The following is a 15,087-nucleotide window of genomic DNA, read 5'->3' as shown; positions in this document are numbered from 1 at the left end:
AAAACTCAGCAAAGATACTTAGGGCCCAATTTATCAAAACTTTCAGGTCAAAAATCAAGCGTAAAGGCTTTGAAAAGTTGCAACAAAAAAACTAACTTCTGGCGTTTTCACACTAGTTTCTCCCAGCTCCGCCAGAAAGGGTGGAGCTGGAGTGAGACAGGACGGGGCCGCTGGACGCTACAGCTCATCTAATTCATGATGAGCGATGGCGTTCCCGATGACAGAAATCTAACTTCAGTCCCAGACGGAGGCGCATGCCAATTGTCAGACACTCCTGGTTCATGAAGAGGTGTAGACCTGACCCCAGCGCACCCTCTCATCTAGACTAGTGATAGTGGCGACAGCAGGGTACTGCACATTTGCCTCCTATTGATTTGAATGGCTGCTGACACCAAGAGCAGCAGATTGGTTTGGGTGCCGAACCCCGACTGATCAGACATTGATGACCTATCTTTAGGAACGTTGCGGACAACCTCTTTAAATTCCTCTCAGCTTAAATATGGCCACAGACCAGGTCCTAACAGGATTTTAATACCATCTAACTGCAGATTAGCCCTATTATCTGCAGAGCGAGCTACCACTAAAGTGCTGGGGCGTTCTTACAGCTGTCGCTCACAGTATAGTGACTAAAGCCGCTCCGGGCATGCTCCTATGACTGAAAGCCATTGGCTCCTGGGAGGACATTTTCTCCCATTACTTGTGCTTTCAGTAAGATGGCCGGACAGCATTTTGTAGCATTTGGGAACATGACAAGTTCCCTTTAAGGCTTTTTCTGAATTGGCCATTAAGGGGTTAATTTACATAACTCATTAGCAGAGTCACATGTCGATAGGCATTGACACTACTGTCCCAACCCCTGATGATGCCGGTGAGTCAGGGAAACATTTCGGAGGGTTGTGAGGAGAAGAAGACATATGCTATAAGGGGAAAACAATTTTTTGAACTTTTTTTTTTTCTAAACTTAAATAAAAAAAAAATCTATTGATGTTTGTTATCACCATAATCACATAATCACGTTTCTAGGTCAGCACATAATGAACGCCATTAAATCAAGACCACCCAAAAAAAAACAATGGCAGAATTACATTTTTATCATCCCACTTGGATTTTTTTTTTCCGTTCCAACCTGTCCTGCAAAAACCAAGTCCTCATGCATCTATGTGGACAGAAAAAATAAAAAAGTTATGGCTTTTAGAGAGAAAGCAAGATAATGGCATGCAAAAAATGAACACATCGTCCTGGGGTTAAATGGTTAATTCTTAGAAGCAATGTCACAATGCGACAACCTGCTCTTCATGGCTTTTCCCTCTAAGACTCCCCCAAACCCCTCTTATGTCAATGAACAGAAATTCTTAAAGGGGAACGAACTTGGCTAAGCTCTTAACACAAGCAGAAAGTCACAAGTACAGCATCAAGTGTGAATGCGCTCTAAAAAACGCGAGTTTTGACAGAAAACCGTTCCACAGTATCCGCAGGGCGGAAGCAAAACAACCCGCCGCAGTGAAGCACTTCCTCCAGAGCAGCTGCTACATTGTATCCATCACACTTCTGCTGGTCTGTGATTGGCTGCCGCTGCGTTCCATAGTTTCTGATTGGTTGGAGTCATTAGCATGTTGCTGATCCCGGCGCTCCCATTGGCTGACGCTTCTCCAGCGTTCCACACTCTCTGTACAGCGTTACACGGGGCTCCAGAGGGTGGAATTTGCCTTATTTGGACTGTGAGTAATTTTACAGCCCGGGGCGACTTCCTGTAGGGTGTGTGCGGGCATCTCGGAACTCGGGTGTAACTGTGGATCTAATAAGCAAGGTACAATGATCCCCACAGTTCTACATCCAGTCTCATAGGATAACTGTAGATCTGGTGGCACTACAACTCCCAGGATGATCAGTAGAAGCTGCACTTGCTGGTACTTGTAGTGCTGCTGGATTGGATTTTTGATTGGTTTAATCTGTTATCTTCTCTTTTATTTAGAGATCAGAATGTCCAAGTCCCTGAAGAAGATTGTGGAGGAGAGCCGGGAGAAGAACGTCACCGATATTGACATGTCTGACAGAGGCATCAGTAACATGCTGGACATCCCTGGCCTGTGTGAGTAGCTCTGGGGGTCTGGTCAGATCAGCGGCACCCACTATTGTCTAACCTGGCGAATGCTTATCCTGCTGTCCGCTGCTCATCCCAACTCCTCCACTTAGATGCAGACCCATACAGAGAAGAATAAGGGTGTGTTCACACTGAGTGTTTTTAAAAACCATGAGAAGTTCAAAAAAACATGGCCCTGATTCATCCAGACCGGCGTTGCTCAGTCTTGATGGTTGGGGTTGAAGTCAGTGGTGTCTGATTAATTAAGAAGTGCATGGAATCAGGGGCGTCTTAAATGTGGTGTGCGCCTCGTCACAAATCTAGTCAGAGACCGGAGTAATATTTGTGGCGTAAGACCACGCCCTTTCCCAGCTCTGCCCATTTTGGCAGAACTGGGCAAAATTTTTGAGCAACGTTGCGTTCCACAAAACGACAGATTTCTGGCATAAACACTTTGATGAAACGAAGTCCATGAGTTTTGATTGAGAGTTGGTTGGAAAATTATTGCTCTGAGAACTCGGTAAAAGAACTCAATGTGAACACACCATAACTGATGGCTTATCCTTAGCAGCCTCCACATTTCATCCAAACCTGTTTCTTTTGCTCGGATAAAATATGAACGCTGCAGCTGATCAGCCGCCACGTTAAGTCCGCCAGATATTGATGTCAGGAGACTGACGGGAGATGCAGCACTGAGTATCAAGGAGCGGCATCGGTTTTGGAGGTGAACATCGTTTTCTTTTTTAAACCCTTTTAATATGGGATTACCTAGCAGTAGACAACCCTTTTAAGAACCCCAGAGATCTTAAAAGGGAGATCAAACCCAAATGGATCATAAAGTAATAGCATGTCATCACTTTATAATATGGGAATACTCCTTTATGTCAAGGCAGAAGTTGGCATATTTGTAGGTATGGATGCTGCAACTGTCACCAATTTTTTTGTTTTAAAGGGGTTCTCCAGTAATGATTCTCTTGAATAGGAGCTGATGTGCAGAGCTCAACAGCGCCTCCTACACAATGAATGGAGGTGCTCAATGTTTACATCCGGATGTCGGCGTAACAGATAACATCTAATTAGTTGGGGTACGGGTCCTAGAACCCCACCTATGTGATGTATATATGACCTATCCAAAAGACATGTCATCACTATCCTGACTGGAGGATCCCTTTAATTGGGGTTAATTGCTCTGAGAGTCCAGTGCCCCTTGGATCTCCTCAGCTTTTCTCAGCCTGACTTCGGACAGTTTAGGCCATATTTACATGCGGCAGATTTTATGAACAAATTTGACGCTGAAGTTTTGTTTTGTACATCTTGATGTAGGTATTTCTGCGGCATCTGCATGGATTTCTACAAGCCCCACACAGATGAATGAAAGCGTCATAGTGATTATATGCAACAAATCTGCCGCATGTAAACCTAACCCAAGGCTATGTTCACACATGTTGGTTTTTTTTCAGCGTCATAAATCTGCAGGAAATCATCTGTGTCCCTGCACTATGGATATTGTTCAATCTCCCAGGTAGCCCAGCCAATGTTTACACTGTACACATCACTGATTTAATTAAACTGTCCTAATACAAACATCCATCTCAGTGACCAAGACAAGATGGTAAAATCACAAAAATAAATGAGTTTCACATACTGCTGTTTCCTTATTTTCACTAAAAACGCAGCAAAACCTGATAGCTGTGTTCACACACCATGGTTTTTTCAGCTTTTTCTCACTACCCTTTACTTCCAATGGGTGAAAATGCGGAAAAAACGCTGAAAGAAGTGACATGCTCTGTTTTCCAAAAACCCAACCAAGGCACAAAATAAGCAACAACAAAAACCATGATGCGTGAACAGAAAATTCTGGTTTCTCATAGACTTTGCTGGTACTGCAAAACGTAGCTGAAAATTTCCAAAAAAATCTTCAGCGAAAAACACTGAAAAACCCAACATGTGTGAACATAGCCTAAGACTCGTGTTCATCTCTTGTCAAAGGGATTGTCACATGTTCATTAATGGTCAAAATTGCAAAGTTCTTGTAAGAACAAGCAACTTTAGAATTTACCACTCATTCAAAATCCTATTTAATCCTATAGTCACTGCTCATTTCCTAGGTTAGCGGCCACATTAGACTTTCTTGCTTCCAAGGCAAGGAGCGTTCGCAAGCTGTTTGCCATACACCTTGTAAGTGCAGGTCTTTATCTGGTTGGATCTGATCGGCTTATGTGTCCCCCCACTCCTACAATCAGAGAGCGTACAGTTCAGACAACTGGTACGATTGTGCCGCTGACCCTAACTTTTAGTGAACAGGAGTGCACTGACCACCGGCAGGCGGCCGACACGAAAACTGTGTTTTACTCATCTTCCCCGGTTCCAGGCTATGCTGTTTGGCTGTAGCGGTGACGTCATTTCGACAGCCAATCACAGAGATCAGCTTTACCGATATAGACGGCACAAGCTGCTGAGCTCAGTGTTTGGCTGCAGCTCTGTCGACATAATGTCAGAGCTGCATCCAAGCAACAGAGATCGAAGCAATGGTGGAGAGACAGCGCTGGACTGGGGAGGGTGAGTAAAGCACAGTTTAAATTACAACTAACTGAGCAAATGAGGAAAAGTATTCTGAATGGGACAACCCCTTTAAGTATAAAGCTACTGACAGGCAACAATACTGCCAAAATAATTAAATAATATATATTCACCCTCTGTTTTAGTGCCATACCCCAGATGCTCCCTATTGCTATACTGTTTACATTGGCTGCAGACATCATGGCTAATATACCACTGCCGCCAGTCACTGACCTCAGCGGTATTAGGCTTGATACTGCTGAGGTCATTGATTGGGTGCAGCGGTCATGTGATGTCTGCAGTCTTGTTGCTTATACTATTCACTCTTCTACCATATTCTCTTGCTGTCCGCTGCCTGTTGTCAAGTATAATCCTCCTCTAGCAGCAGAAATGTCGAGAGGGATTACTTTTTTCGACTAGTTGATTTTTTTTGACCCATTTCTTTTGATTTTATACTCCATACATATATGATATATTGTGATACATTTCTGATACTCATGGCTCCGTCTTTTTTTTTTTTTTTCCAGTCTCGCTGTCGCACATCACCCAGCTGATTCTCAGCCACAACAAGCTGACCAGTAAGTACCATAACGTAATTCATTACATGGTGTTAGTCATACTCAGATTTAATAGGGTCTCCTAGAAAACAATGGTGTCTTGTGCTTTGCATGTATCAAACTTCTGGGGTCCATCATCAGGAAGATCTGACAGTCTATAGAACATGGTGTCCTAGTTCTGTCCTAGTCCTGTCCAGATGTGTGGTTACCTCTTCACTTCTGATGTCTCATTAGAGGCAAATCTTTTACGTTTAGAGACCCCTGCTTGTCTGGCCTTTGTTGCCCCCTGCAAACCACGGACAATGATGGGGTATGTAGCAGATATCACGGGGTCTCCCTGCTCTTTCCCATAGCCAACAATTAGGAAATGTAGTATTACAGGACTGGTCTCTTCTCTTCCTTATATAGGCATGGGGTCTCTACCTCAGTCCCCCACTGTCCATATATTCCTATAGGACATATGGAGAAGTTTTGTTTCCTTAGGACAAACCCCTTGTTAGGAGTAAAGACCCCCCATTGTTCAGCCAACAGCTTTCTAATGCTTATGGCCAGCTTCCTAGACTTACAAGTCTCTGAATTTCCTTTCACTGCAGTGCAGAGTGATTGTTCATGTGCTGCCATTTGTCCACTAAAAAATTGGACTAAGGATTGTTGGTGACCCCGTCTGATCTGACTTTTATGAAATGTCTGGTGTTCGGCTGTTGTTTAAGTATGTATTTGTATTTGGTTGTGCTACCAATGTCCAATGAGTGGTGGCTTTATAACTTGAACTTGATCCTGTTTTAGTTTCTGCACATTGCTCCTTAGATCTAGCGATAACTTGGAGGTTGGCTCGGTATGGCGGTGTCGGTGTGGTGTTGAGGAAATCCCTCTAGTTTAGTTGTGAGCACAGACAAATTCTTCTGAAAGCTGATGTTGGTCTTCCACAGTTACTGGTACTCGTTGGTCGTGTACTTGCATTAAAGGGCGTCTGGCAGCACAGAATGACTGTTTAATCTAAGTACAGGTGCTCGGTGCTTCACAGCAGGGCCAAACCTTTAAATACACGTTCCCATCTGCTTGGTTTGCCTCTATCTTCTCCCTTCTCTGGCTCTATGATGCCAAAGCTGTCAATCAAAGAAGAGGGGGGGGGGGGAGATAGAGGCAAAACAAGTAGGTGGGAAGGTGTATTTAAATGGTTGTCCCCTCTGTGAAGCACCGAGCGGCAGGACTTAGTTTGAACAGTCATTCTGTGCTGATTGTCCCTTAAAATGCATTAGGTTAGAATAGGGAGGTAATAGATCTATTGCTTGTGTTTCTCTGCAGCACATTTATTATATTCCTATAGCTTTACAGCACATACATCAACACAACACTACTGCATGCATACTCGGCCCTACTGTATATACATACACAGCTGTGCTACATACACACAGTTTTGCTATATACGCACACAGCTCTGCTACATTCACGCACACACACACAGCTCAACTACATCAGCACCCACACAGCTTGGTTACATCAACACACGCCGCTCTGCGAAATTTACACCCACACATGCTGAATACACTAACACGTTTATCTTTCCAGGTGTTTGACCATTCATATGACCTTACAGGTTCTTCACCTTGTCAGGACCAGCAGCCTCCATGCAGCTTTAGTGATGTGTGGTCCCCGGTTGCTTTCTCTACTGCCCTGCGCCGATCAGGCTGATCAGTGTTGGGCTGGAGGAGAGAGCGCTGCACTGCTGCATGGTTTTCTCAGTGATTGGGAAGGATCCTGTGTCTGTGTTCTCCTCCATCATTTGAAGTTGCCTGTGGACTATAAGACACACACATTTTTATCAAGTTTTTTTTCTTGCTGAAAAGTGCGTCTTGTAGTCTAAAAAGTAAATGTGTATCTGTGTGTGTTTTAAAATTAAGCCATAATTATCCCTAAAATTAAAAAAACAAAACAAATGATCCTACAATTATGTATTATGGTTAGAAAATAGAAAAATCACATAAAAAAGGGATAATATTTAAAACAGCGAAAATAAAATCCTAACCAAGTTTGGTCCGTCAGGGGTTAAAGAAGAATGAAAAAAAAAAAAAAGTCCTCCAGGTTTTCTCAGGTCACCGTCCCTCCTGTCATAGACCTTCCTATTGTTTTTCCATGGCTCGTTTTTGCCAGCGTCTGCTCTCCACCTGTCGGGAGACATTACATAAGCTGCCATTGTGCTTGTTCTTGGATGTCCAGGTTCACATTAACAGAGATTCAGACATTTTTGACCTAATCCAATAAAGTGCATTAATTAACTGTCTGTGCGGATGACGCTGTCCGTGACTTGATCCTTCCTGGCGGAGGCGAGTGCACTGTTATTCTAAGGTCAAATTAGCATCTCTCCTCTGGATTTGTGGCATTTAAGCGCACGCATGTTTGTCCCTGTTTGTCTGTATTTGGCATAAATATGTCCACTTGTCGGTAAGACGATATGTGTGCGGAGTTCTGATCCGGTGGGGAATTCTGGGAAATCTTCTGCTTGACGTGACCAAAGACACAAGGGCATAAAAATAATTTTTCTCACTAATTCGTTGTGTCCATGGAGTCGGCAATTAGTAAAATATGTTGTCACTCACCAGACTGTACAGTAATGGCCGCTGATTGCCATGTCGTGTGGAATTCAGGTTGTTAGTGCTCGGCAGTCACCATTTATACCTGATATGTAATGTATTATCTGCTGTATATTTCCTTCTTTCCACTTGTGCTAAAAATTGCGCAGCCAATTAATAGAAGGAAAATTGTTATCGTCAGGATCTCGTCTTGACGGAGGTTTTTCCTGGCCTCTATCTTGAGGCTGAAGAGGTCATTGTTCTCCCCAGAGGTTACCATTGTCATTAATCCCGCAGCTAATAGACTAAACGTAACATCTGTACGCCCTAATGGAGCATGTTTATAAGGGGTTCATGACAAAACCCTTTAAAATCAGCAACAAACGAAGCGCTTTATAGCTAAAAACAATGTTTCCGTTCCTCTAAAGCGGCACAATACTGTCCTCTACAGAGCCCACCCCTGAGCAGCAGGTTTGCATGTCATTTATTATTGACTGCTCATAATGGTTGGATGTTCTTTGCACTGAACATGTGAAACCATATCTGATTTACCATGCCGCTGCAAGATGCTGTGGTAGCCATGCTGGTTCAGAATGCCTTCAATTTTGAATAAATCCCCAACAGTGTCACCAGCAAAGCACCCCCACACCATCACACCTCCTCCTCCATGCTTCACGGTGGGAACCAGGCATGTAGAGTCCATCCGTTCACCTTTTCAGCGTCGCACAAAGACACGGTGGTTGGAACCAAAGATCTCAAATTTGGACTCATCAGACCAAAGCAAAGATTTCCACTGGTCTAATGTCCATTCCTTGTGTTCTTTAGCCCAAACAAGTCTCTTCTGCTTGTTGCCTGCCCTTAGCAGTGGTTTCCTAGCAGCTATTTTACCATGAAGGCCTGCTGCACAAAGTCTCCTCTTAACAGTTGTTGTAGAGATGTGTCTGCTGCTAGAACTCTGTGTGGCATTGACCTGGTCTCTAATCTGAGCTGCTGTTAACCTGCGATTTCTGAGGCTGGTGACTCGGATAAACTTATCCTCAGAAGCAGAGGTGACTCTTGGTCTTCCTTTCCTGGGGCGGTCCTCATGTGAGCCAGTTTCTTTGTAGCGCTTGATGGTTTTTGCAACTGCACTTGGGGACACTTTCAAAGTTTTCCCAATTTTTCGGACTGACTGACCTTCATTTCTTAAAGTAATGATGGCCACTCGTTTTTCTTTACTTAGCTGCTTTTTTCTTGCCATAATACAAATTCTAACAGTCTATTCAGTAGGACTATCAGCTGTGTATCCACCAGACCTCTGCACAACACAACTGATGGTCCCAACCCCATTTATAAGGCAAGAAATCCCACTTATTAAACCTGACAGGGCACACCTGTGAAGTGAAAACCATTTCCGGTGACTACCTCTTGAAGCTCATCAAGAGAATGCCAAGAGTGTGCAAAACAGTCATCAAAGCAAAAGGTGGCTACTTTGAGGAACCTAGAATATAAGACATATTTTCAGTTGTTTCACACGTTTTTGTTAAGTCTATAATTCCACATGTGTTAATTCATAGTTTTGATGCCTTCAGTGTGAATGTACAATTTTCATAGTCATGAAAATACAGAAAAATCTTTAAATGAGAAGGTGTGTCCAAACTTTTAGTCTGTACTGTGTGTGTGTATATATATGTAATGTGTATATACACCGCGTGCAGAATTATTAGGCAAATGCGTATTTTGATCACTTTGATACTTTTTATACATGTTGTCCTATTCCAAGCTGCATAGACCTGAGAGCCAACTACCAATTAAGTAAATCTGGTGATGTGCATCTCTGTAATGAGGAGGGGTGTTGACTAATGACATCAGCATCCTATATAAGGTGTGCTTAATTATTAGGCAACTTCCTTTCCTTTGGCAAAATGGGTCAGATAAGAGATTTGACGGGCTCTGAAAAGTCCAAAATTGTGAGATGTCTTGCAGAGGGAGGCAGCAGTCTTGAAATTTCCAAACTTTTGAAACGTGATCGCCGAACAATCAAGCGTTTCATGGCAAATAGCCAACAGGATCGCAAGAAGCGTGTTGGCCAAAAAGGCACAAAATAACTGCCCATGAATTGAGGAAAATCAAGTGTGAAGCTGCCAAGATGCCATTCGCCACCAGTTTTGCCATATTTCAGAGCTGCAACGTTACTGGAGTATCAAAAAGCACAAGGTGTGCGATACTCAGGGACATGGCCAAGGTAAGGAAGGCTGAAAAACGACCACCTTTGAACAAGAAACATAAGATAAAACGTCAAGAATGGGTCAACAAATATCTTAAGACTGATTTTTCAAAGGTTTTATGGACTGATGAAATGAGAGTGACTCTTGATGGGCCAGATGGATGGGCCAGAGGCTGGATCAGTACAGGACAGAGAGCTCCACTCCGACGCCAGCAAGGTGGAGGTGAGGTACTGGTATGGGCTGGTATCATTAAAGATGAACTTGTGGGACCTTTTCGGGTTGAGGATGGAGTGAAGCTCAACTCCCAGACCTACTGCCAGTTTCTGGAAGACAACTTCTTCAAGCAGTGGTACAGGAAGAAGTTGGTATCGTTCAAGAAAAACATGATTTTCATGCAGGACAATGCTCCATCACATGCATCCAACTACTCCACAGCGTGGCTGGCCAGTAAAGGTCTAAAAGAAGAAAAAATAATGACATGGCCCCCTTGTTCACCTGATCTGTACCCCATAGAGAACCTGTGGGCTATCATAAAATGTGAGATCTACAGGGAGGGAAAACAGTACACCACTCGGAACACTGTCTGGGAGGCTGTGGTGGCTGCTGCACGCAATGTTGATCGAAAACAGATCAAGCAACTGATAGAATCTATGGATGGAAGGCTGTTGAGTGTCATCATAAAGAAAGGTGGCTATATTGATCACTATTTTTTTGGGATTTTGTTTTTGCATGTCAGAAATGTTTATTTCTAAATTTTGTGCACTGATATTGGTTTACCTGGTGAAAATAAACAAGTGAGATGGGATTATATTTGGTTTTTATTAAGTTGCCTAATAATTCTGCACAGTAATAGTTACCTGCACAAACAGATATCCTCCTAAGATAGCCAAATCTAAAAAAAACCCACTCCAACTTCCAAAAATATTAAGCTTGGATATTTAAGTCTTTTCGGTTGATTGAGAACATACAGTGGTGGCCAAAAGTATTGGCACCCCTGCAATTCTGTCCGATAATACTCAGTTTCTTCCTGAAAATGATTGCAATCACAAATTCTTTGGTATTATTATCTTCATTTAATTTGCTTGCAAGGAAAAAACACAAAAGAGAATGAAGCAAAAATCAAATCATTGATCATTTCACACAAAACTCCAAAAATGGGCCAGACAAAAGTATTGGCACCCTCAGCCTAATACTTGGTTGCACAACCTTTAGCCAAAATAACTGCGAACAACCGCTTCCGGTAACCATCAATGAGTTTCTTACAATGCTCTGCTGGAATTGTAGACCATTCTTGTTTGGCAAACTGCTCCAGGTCCCTGATATTTGAAGGGCGCCTTCTCCAAACTGCCATTTTGAGATCTCTCCACAGGTGTTCTATGGGATTCAGGTCTGGACTCATTGCTGGCCACCTTAGAAGTCTCCAGTGCTTTCTCTCAAACCATTTTATAGTGCTTTTGGAAGTGTGTTTTGGGTCATTGTCCTGCTGGAAGATCCATGACCTCTGAGGGAGACCCAGCTTTCTCACACTGGGCCCTACATTATGCTGCAAAATTTGTTGGTAGTCTTCAGACTTCATAATGCCATGCACACGGTCAAGCAGTCCAGTGCCAGAGGCAGCAAAGCAACCCCAAAACATCAGGGAACCTCCGCCATGTTTGACTGTAGGGACCGTGTTCTTTTCTTTGAATGCCTCTTTTTTTTCCCTATACACTCGATGTTGATGCTTTTTCCCAAAAAGCTCTACTTTTGTCTCATCTGACCAGAGAACATTCTTCTAAAACGTTTTAGACTTTCTAAGGTAAGTTTTGGCAAACTACAGCCAGGCTTTTTTATGTCTCGGGGTAAGAAGTGGGGTCTTCCTGGGTATCCTACCATACAGTCCCTTTTCATTCAGACGCCGACGGATAGTACGGGTTGACACTGTTGTACCCTCGGACTGCAGGGCAGCTTGAACTTGTTTGGATGTTAGTCGAGGTTCTTTATCCACCATCCGCACAATCTTGCGTTGAAATCTCTCGTCAATTTTTCTTTTCCGTCCACATCTAGGGAGGTTAGCCACAGTGCCATGGGCTTTACACTTCTTGATGACACTGCGCACGGAAGACACAGGAACATTCAGGTCTTTGGAGATGGACTTGTAGCCTTGACATTGCTCATGCTTCCTCACAATTTGGTTTCTCAAGTCCTCAGACAGTTCTTTGGTCTTCTTTCTTTTCTCCATGCTCAATGTGGTACACACAAGGACACAGGACAGAGGTTGAGTCAACTTTATTCCATGTTAACTGGCTGCAAGTGTGATTTAGTTATTGCCAACACCTGTTAGGGGCCACAGGTAAGTTACAGGTGCTGTTAATTACACGAATTAGAGAAGCATCACATGATTTTTCAAACAGTGCCAATACTTTTGTCCACCCCCTTCTTTAGGTTTGGTGTGGGAATTATATCCAATTTGGCTTTAGGACTATTCTTTTTGTGTTTTTTCATTGAAGACAAATTAAATGAAGATAATAATACCAAAGAATTTGTGATTGCAATCATTTTTCAGGAAGAAACTGAGTATTATCTGACAGAATTGCAGGGGTGCCAATACTTTTGTCCACCACTGTAGTTGTTGATCAATACGAAAAATAATCCTCTAAAATGCAACTTGCCTAATAATTCTGCACACAGTGTGTGTGTATGTGTGTGTATATATAATTTTATGCACAGGCACACAAGGGATACACATATTTAGGATCCTAATAACTATAGCAAATATATAGCAACTATAGCAAATATTTATTTTATACATGCTTATAATTTACTTATTTTATATTCGTGCATTAAGAACATTTTTTTTCAAATCATAACTTTTGGATTTTGTGTTGTTTTACAACTAGACATTTTTTATTTTTTTATTGGGGGCTTACATTTGCTGAAATTTTTTTGTAACAGTAACTTAATTGCTGCATTGGACACCACAACTACTACATATAACATATATGAAGGGTTAAATACATGTCTTCCTCAGCCTCAGTTTCTTGTGCTTGCACTGTGATTATCTTTCAGTAGGGGGCACTGTTGTGCTAAAGTTCCGATAGATAAATGGGGGAAAAAAATACTTTTAAGAAATGTTGAAACTGTTTCAGAACATAAGAATAGTAATGTATATTAACTAATTCTGCAACATTGCTGGTTACTCATCTCGCACTGTCCAAGTGACAGGTTTTTTATCAACACTAAGTAAACTTAAAAAAAACACAAACTTAAATTTCTGTTTTTGTGTAATCTATAGAAATGTAACTTCTAGTTATTTATTGGGGTTCTATGGAAATATTAATATGTTCGTATATGAATAGGATTGGGAGTCACGCCTCAGTTTTCGTAGAATTCTCTTTTGTTTTTAGGATCAGCAAGTGATGACATATTCCTAGGATATGATATCGGTCTTAAACCACAATGGGTCTGATCTCTGGGGACTCTTCCGATCCTGAGAAAGTAGCCTCTTCGCTGGCTTTCTTCGCACAGGAGAGCTTCCAGCCACCCGTTGCGCAGCAGGACTCCATGGTAGCACTGTAGCTCCCTCAGGATTGATGGGGGTCCCTGGGGTCGCCCTCACCTTAGCAAGTCTAACAATATGTCATCACTTACTAAATCACATTTTTGGAGGTAGCGTGGTTGTCGTCACCAAATCAGACTGAGCAGTGTTGGCACCAGATGTGGTGACTGATTAAAACTTCTCATTAGTCCTAAGGTGGAGGGCCGCTTTATTGTCCCTAATCTCGATTTATAAAGGGAAGTGGCTAACAAATGGGGGAAAAAAAAGTGCTGTATCCACTTCCTAAAGTACAAAACTTGTGGTTACATGACGCCCTTTAAGCATTCTGCAACAAAATATAATTTCTTTTTTTGCTTTAGGTTCTACACTTTGAGTCCAAAATTCAGTGGAGCCCAGTAGCTGCCTGTAAAGTGGCCCCAAAAAATAACCTTCCACTGCAAAAATACTGATTGCTCTTTTGATGGCCCCTAATTAATGCGTTCTGTTTGTCTTTTTCTAAAATGGAACAAATGGAAGAAGTGACCCTTAAAAACAGTTCTGCAAATGTCTATTATAGGGTCCATTTTTTTTTTTTTTTTTTTTTGGGGGGGCTTGTTTTTTACGAAAAAAAGTCCTGTATACAGAACGGTTTTTTTTTTTTTTTTTTTTTTTTCTTCTGCTCTGAAAAACAGAACCCAGACAGACCCCACTAATTAATAACTGATGCAAAGGATCCCTTATTCCATTGCCTGTTCCCAGAAACAGAACAGACAATTAGTGTCTGAATGGCCAGGGGCTCTGTTCACACAGATTTTTATTGTGTTTTTCAAAATCTACAAGATTTTCAGAAGGAAACCATTTCAGAAAATGATCCTTTTTGTAGACTTTTTTTTTTTTTCTTTTCCAAAAGCGATTCTGGAGTTTTTTTTAAATTTCTGTTGCCTTTTCGATTTTCATAATGTATAGTTTGCAAAAATAAGTTCTCTAGAGACTTTTTGAAATGACTTGAAAAAGTTTTCCAAGCATTTTTTTTTATTGAGGATTTTAAAATGGATCTTCTGAAAAAAAAAAAAAGTATTAAAAATAATCTGCTTAGGAAAACAGACTTACCGTAGATACCTTTTTATACCTATAGTCAAAAGGAAATTTTTATCCCCAAGAAACTTGAGAATTTTCACTTTTTAGAACTTTGTGAAAACCTATAACACTAAATCTCCTGTTTGTAAAATGTGAAACTATTAATAATTTTTCAAAATTGTTTATTCTTGGCTTCTGATGTTTCTTTTTTTTTTTAATTGAAATGGTATTGAGGAGCCGTCACAATGTCCTCAAGATCCTTATATCACATGTTCTTCATCAGATACTGACAACACCGCTGGGACATTTTGTTAATATTAAAGGTCAGAAAATATAAATTGCATCTGAACTTGAATTTGAACTGAAAAAAAATCTCGGGTTATATATATATATACACCGCATATAACATTTCTACCTAGTTATATTTATACGTAGGTGACATGTATCACCCGACTGAGTTTCAACATTTTACTTTTAATTGCTCTATATCTGCAGTTTCTGTCAAGTTGATCTCTCTTTG

General features: G+C 41.6%; 1 protein-coding gene across 2 annotated transcripts in view; it reads left to right on the top strand.

The window, feature by feature from the left end:
- The first annotated feature begins 1,610 nt into the window (after positions 1–1,610).
- Positions 1,611–15,087, top strand: part of RSU1 (Ras suppressor protein 1) — a 170,368-nt gene continuing 156,891 nt past the window's right edge. The window contains exons 1-3 of one of the 2 annotated variants that reach the window (XM_073676494.1): positions 1,611–1,718; positions 1,973–2,089; positions 5,167–5,217. In XM_073676494.1, the coding sequence (XP_073532595.1) occupies positions 1,981–2,089; positions 5,167–5,217 (160 nt within the window). In that variant the 5' untranslated portion in view covers positions 1,611–1,718; positions 1,973–1,980. Of the gene's footprint in view, positions 1,808–1,972; positions 2,090–5,166; positions 5,218–15,087 lie in introns of both variants that reach the window. The other variant, XM_073676492.1, reaches the window with a different exon arrangement.

The sequence above is a fragment of the Phyllobates terribilis genome, unplaced genomic scaffold (assembly GCF_046119375.1).
Source record: "Phyllobates terribilis strain yellow unplaced genomic scaffold, ASM4611937v1 Scaffold_4__5_contigs__length_816908805, whole genome shotgun sequence".
Classification (NCBI taxonomy): Eukaryota; Metazoa; Chordata; class Amphibia; order Anura; family Dendrobatidae; genus Phyllobates; species Phyllobates terribilis.
Note: the sequence above shows the minus strand (reverse complement) of the source record. Positions and strands in the feature narration are given on the sequence as shown.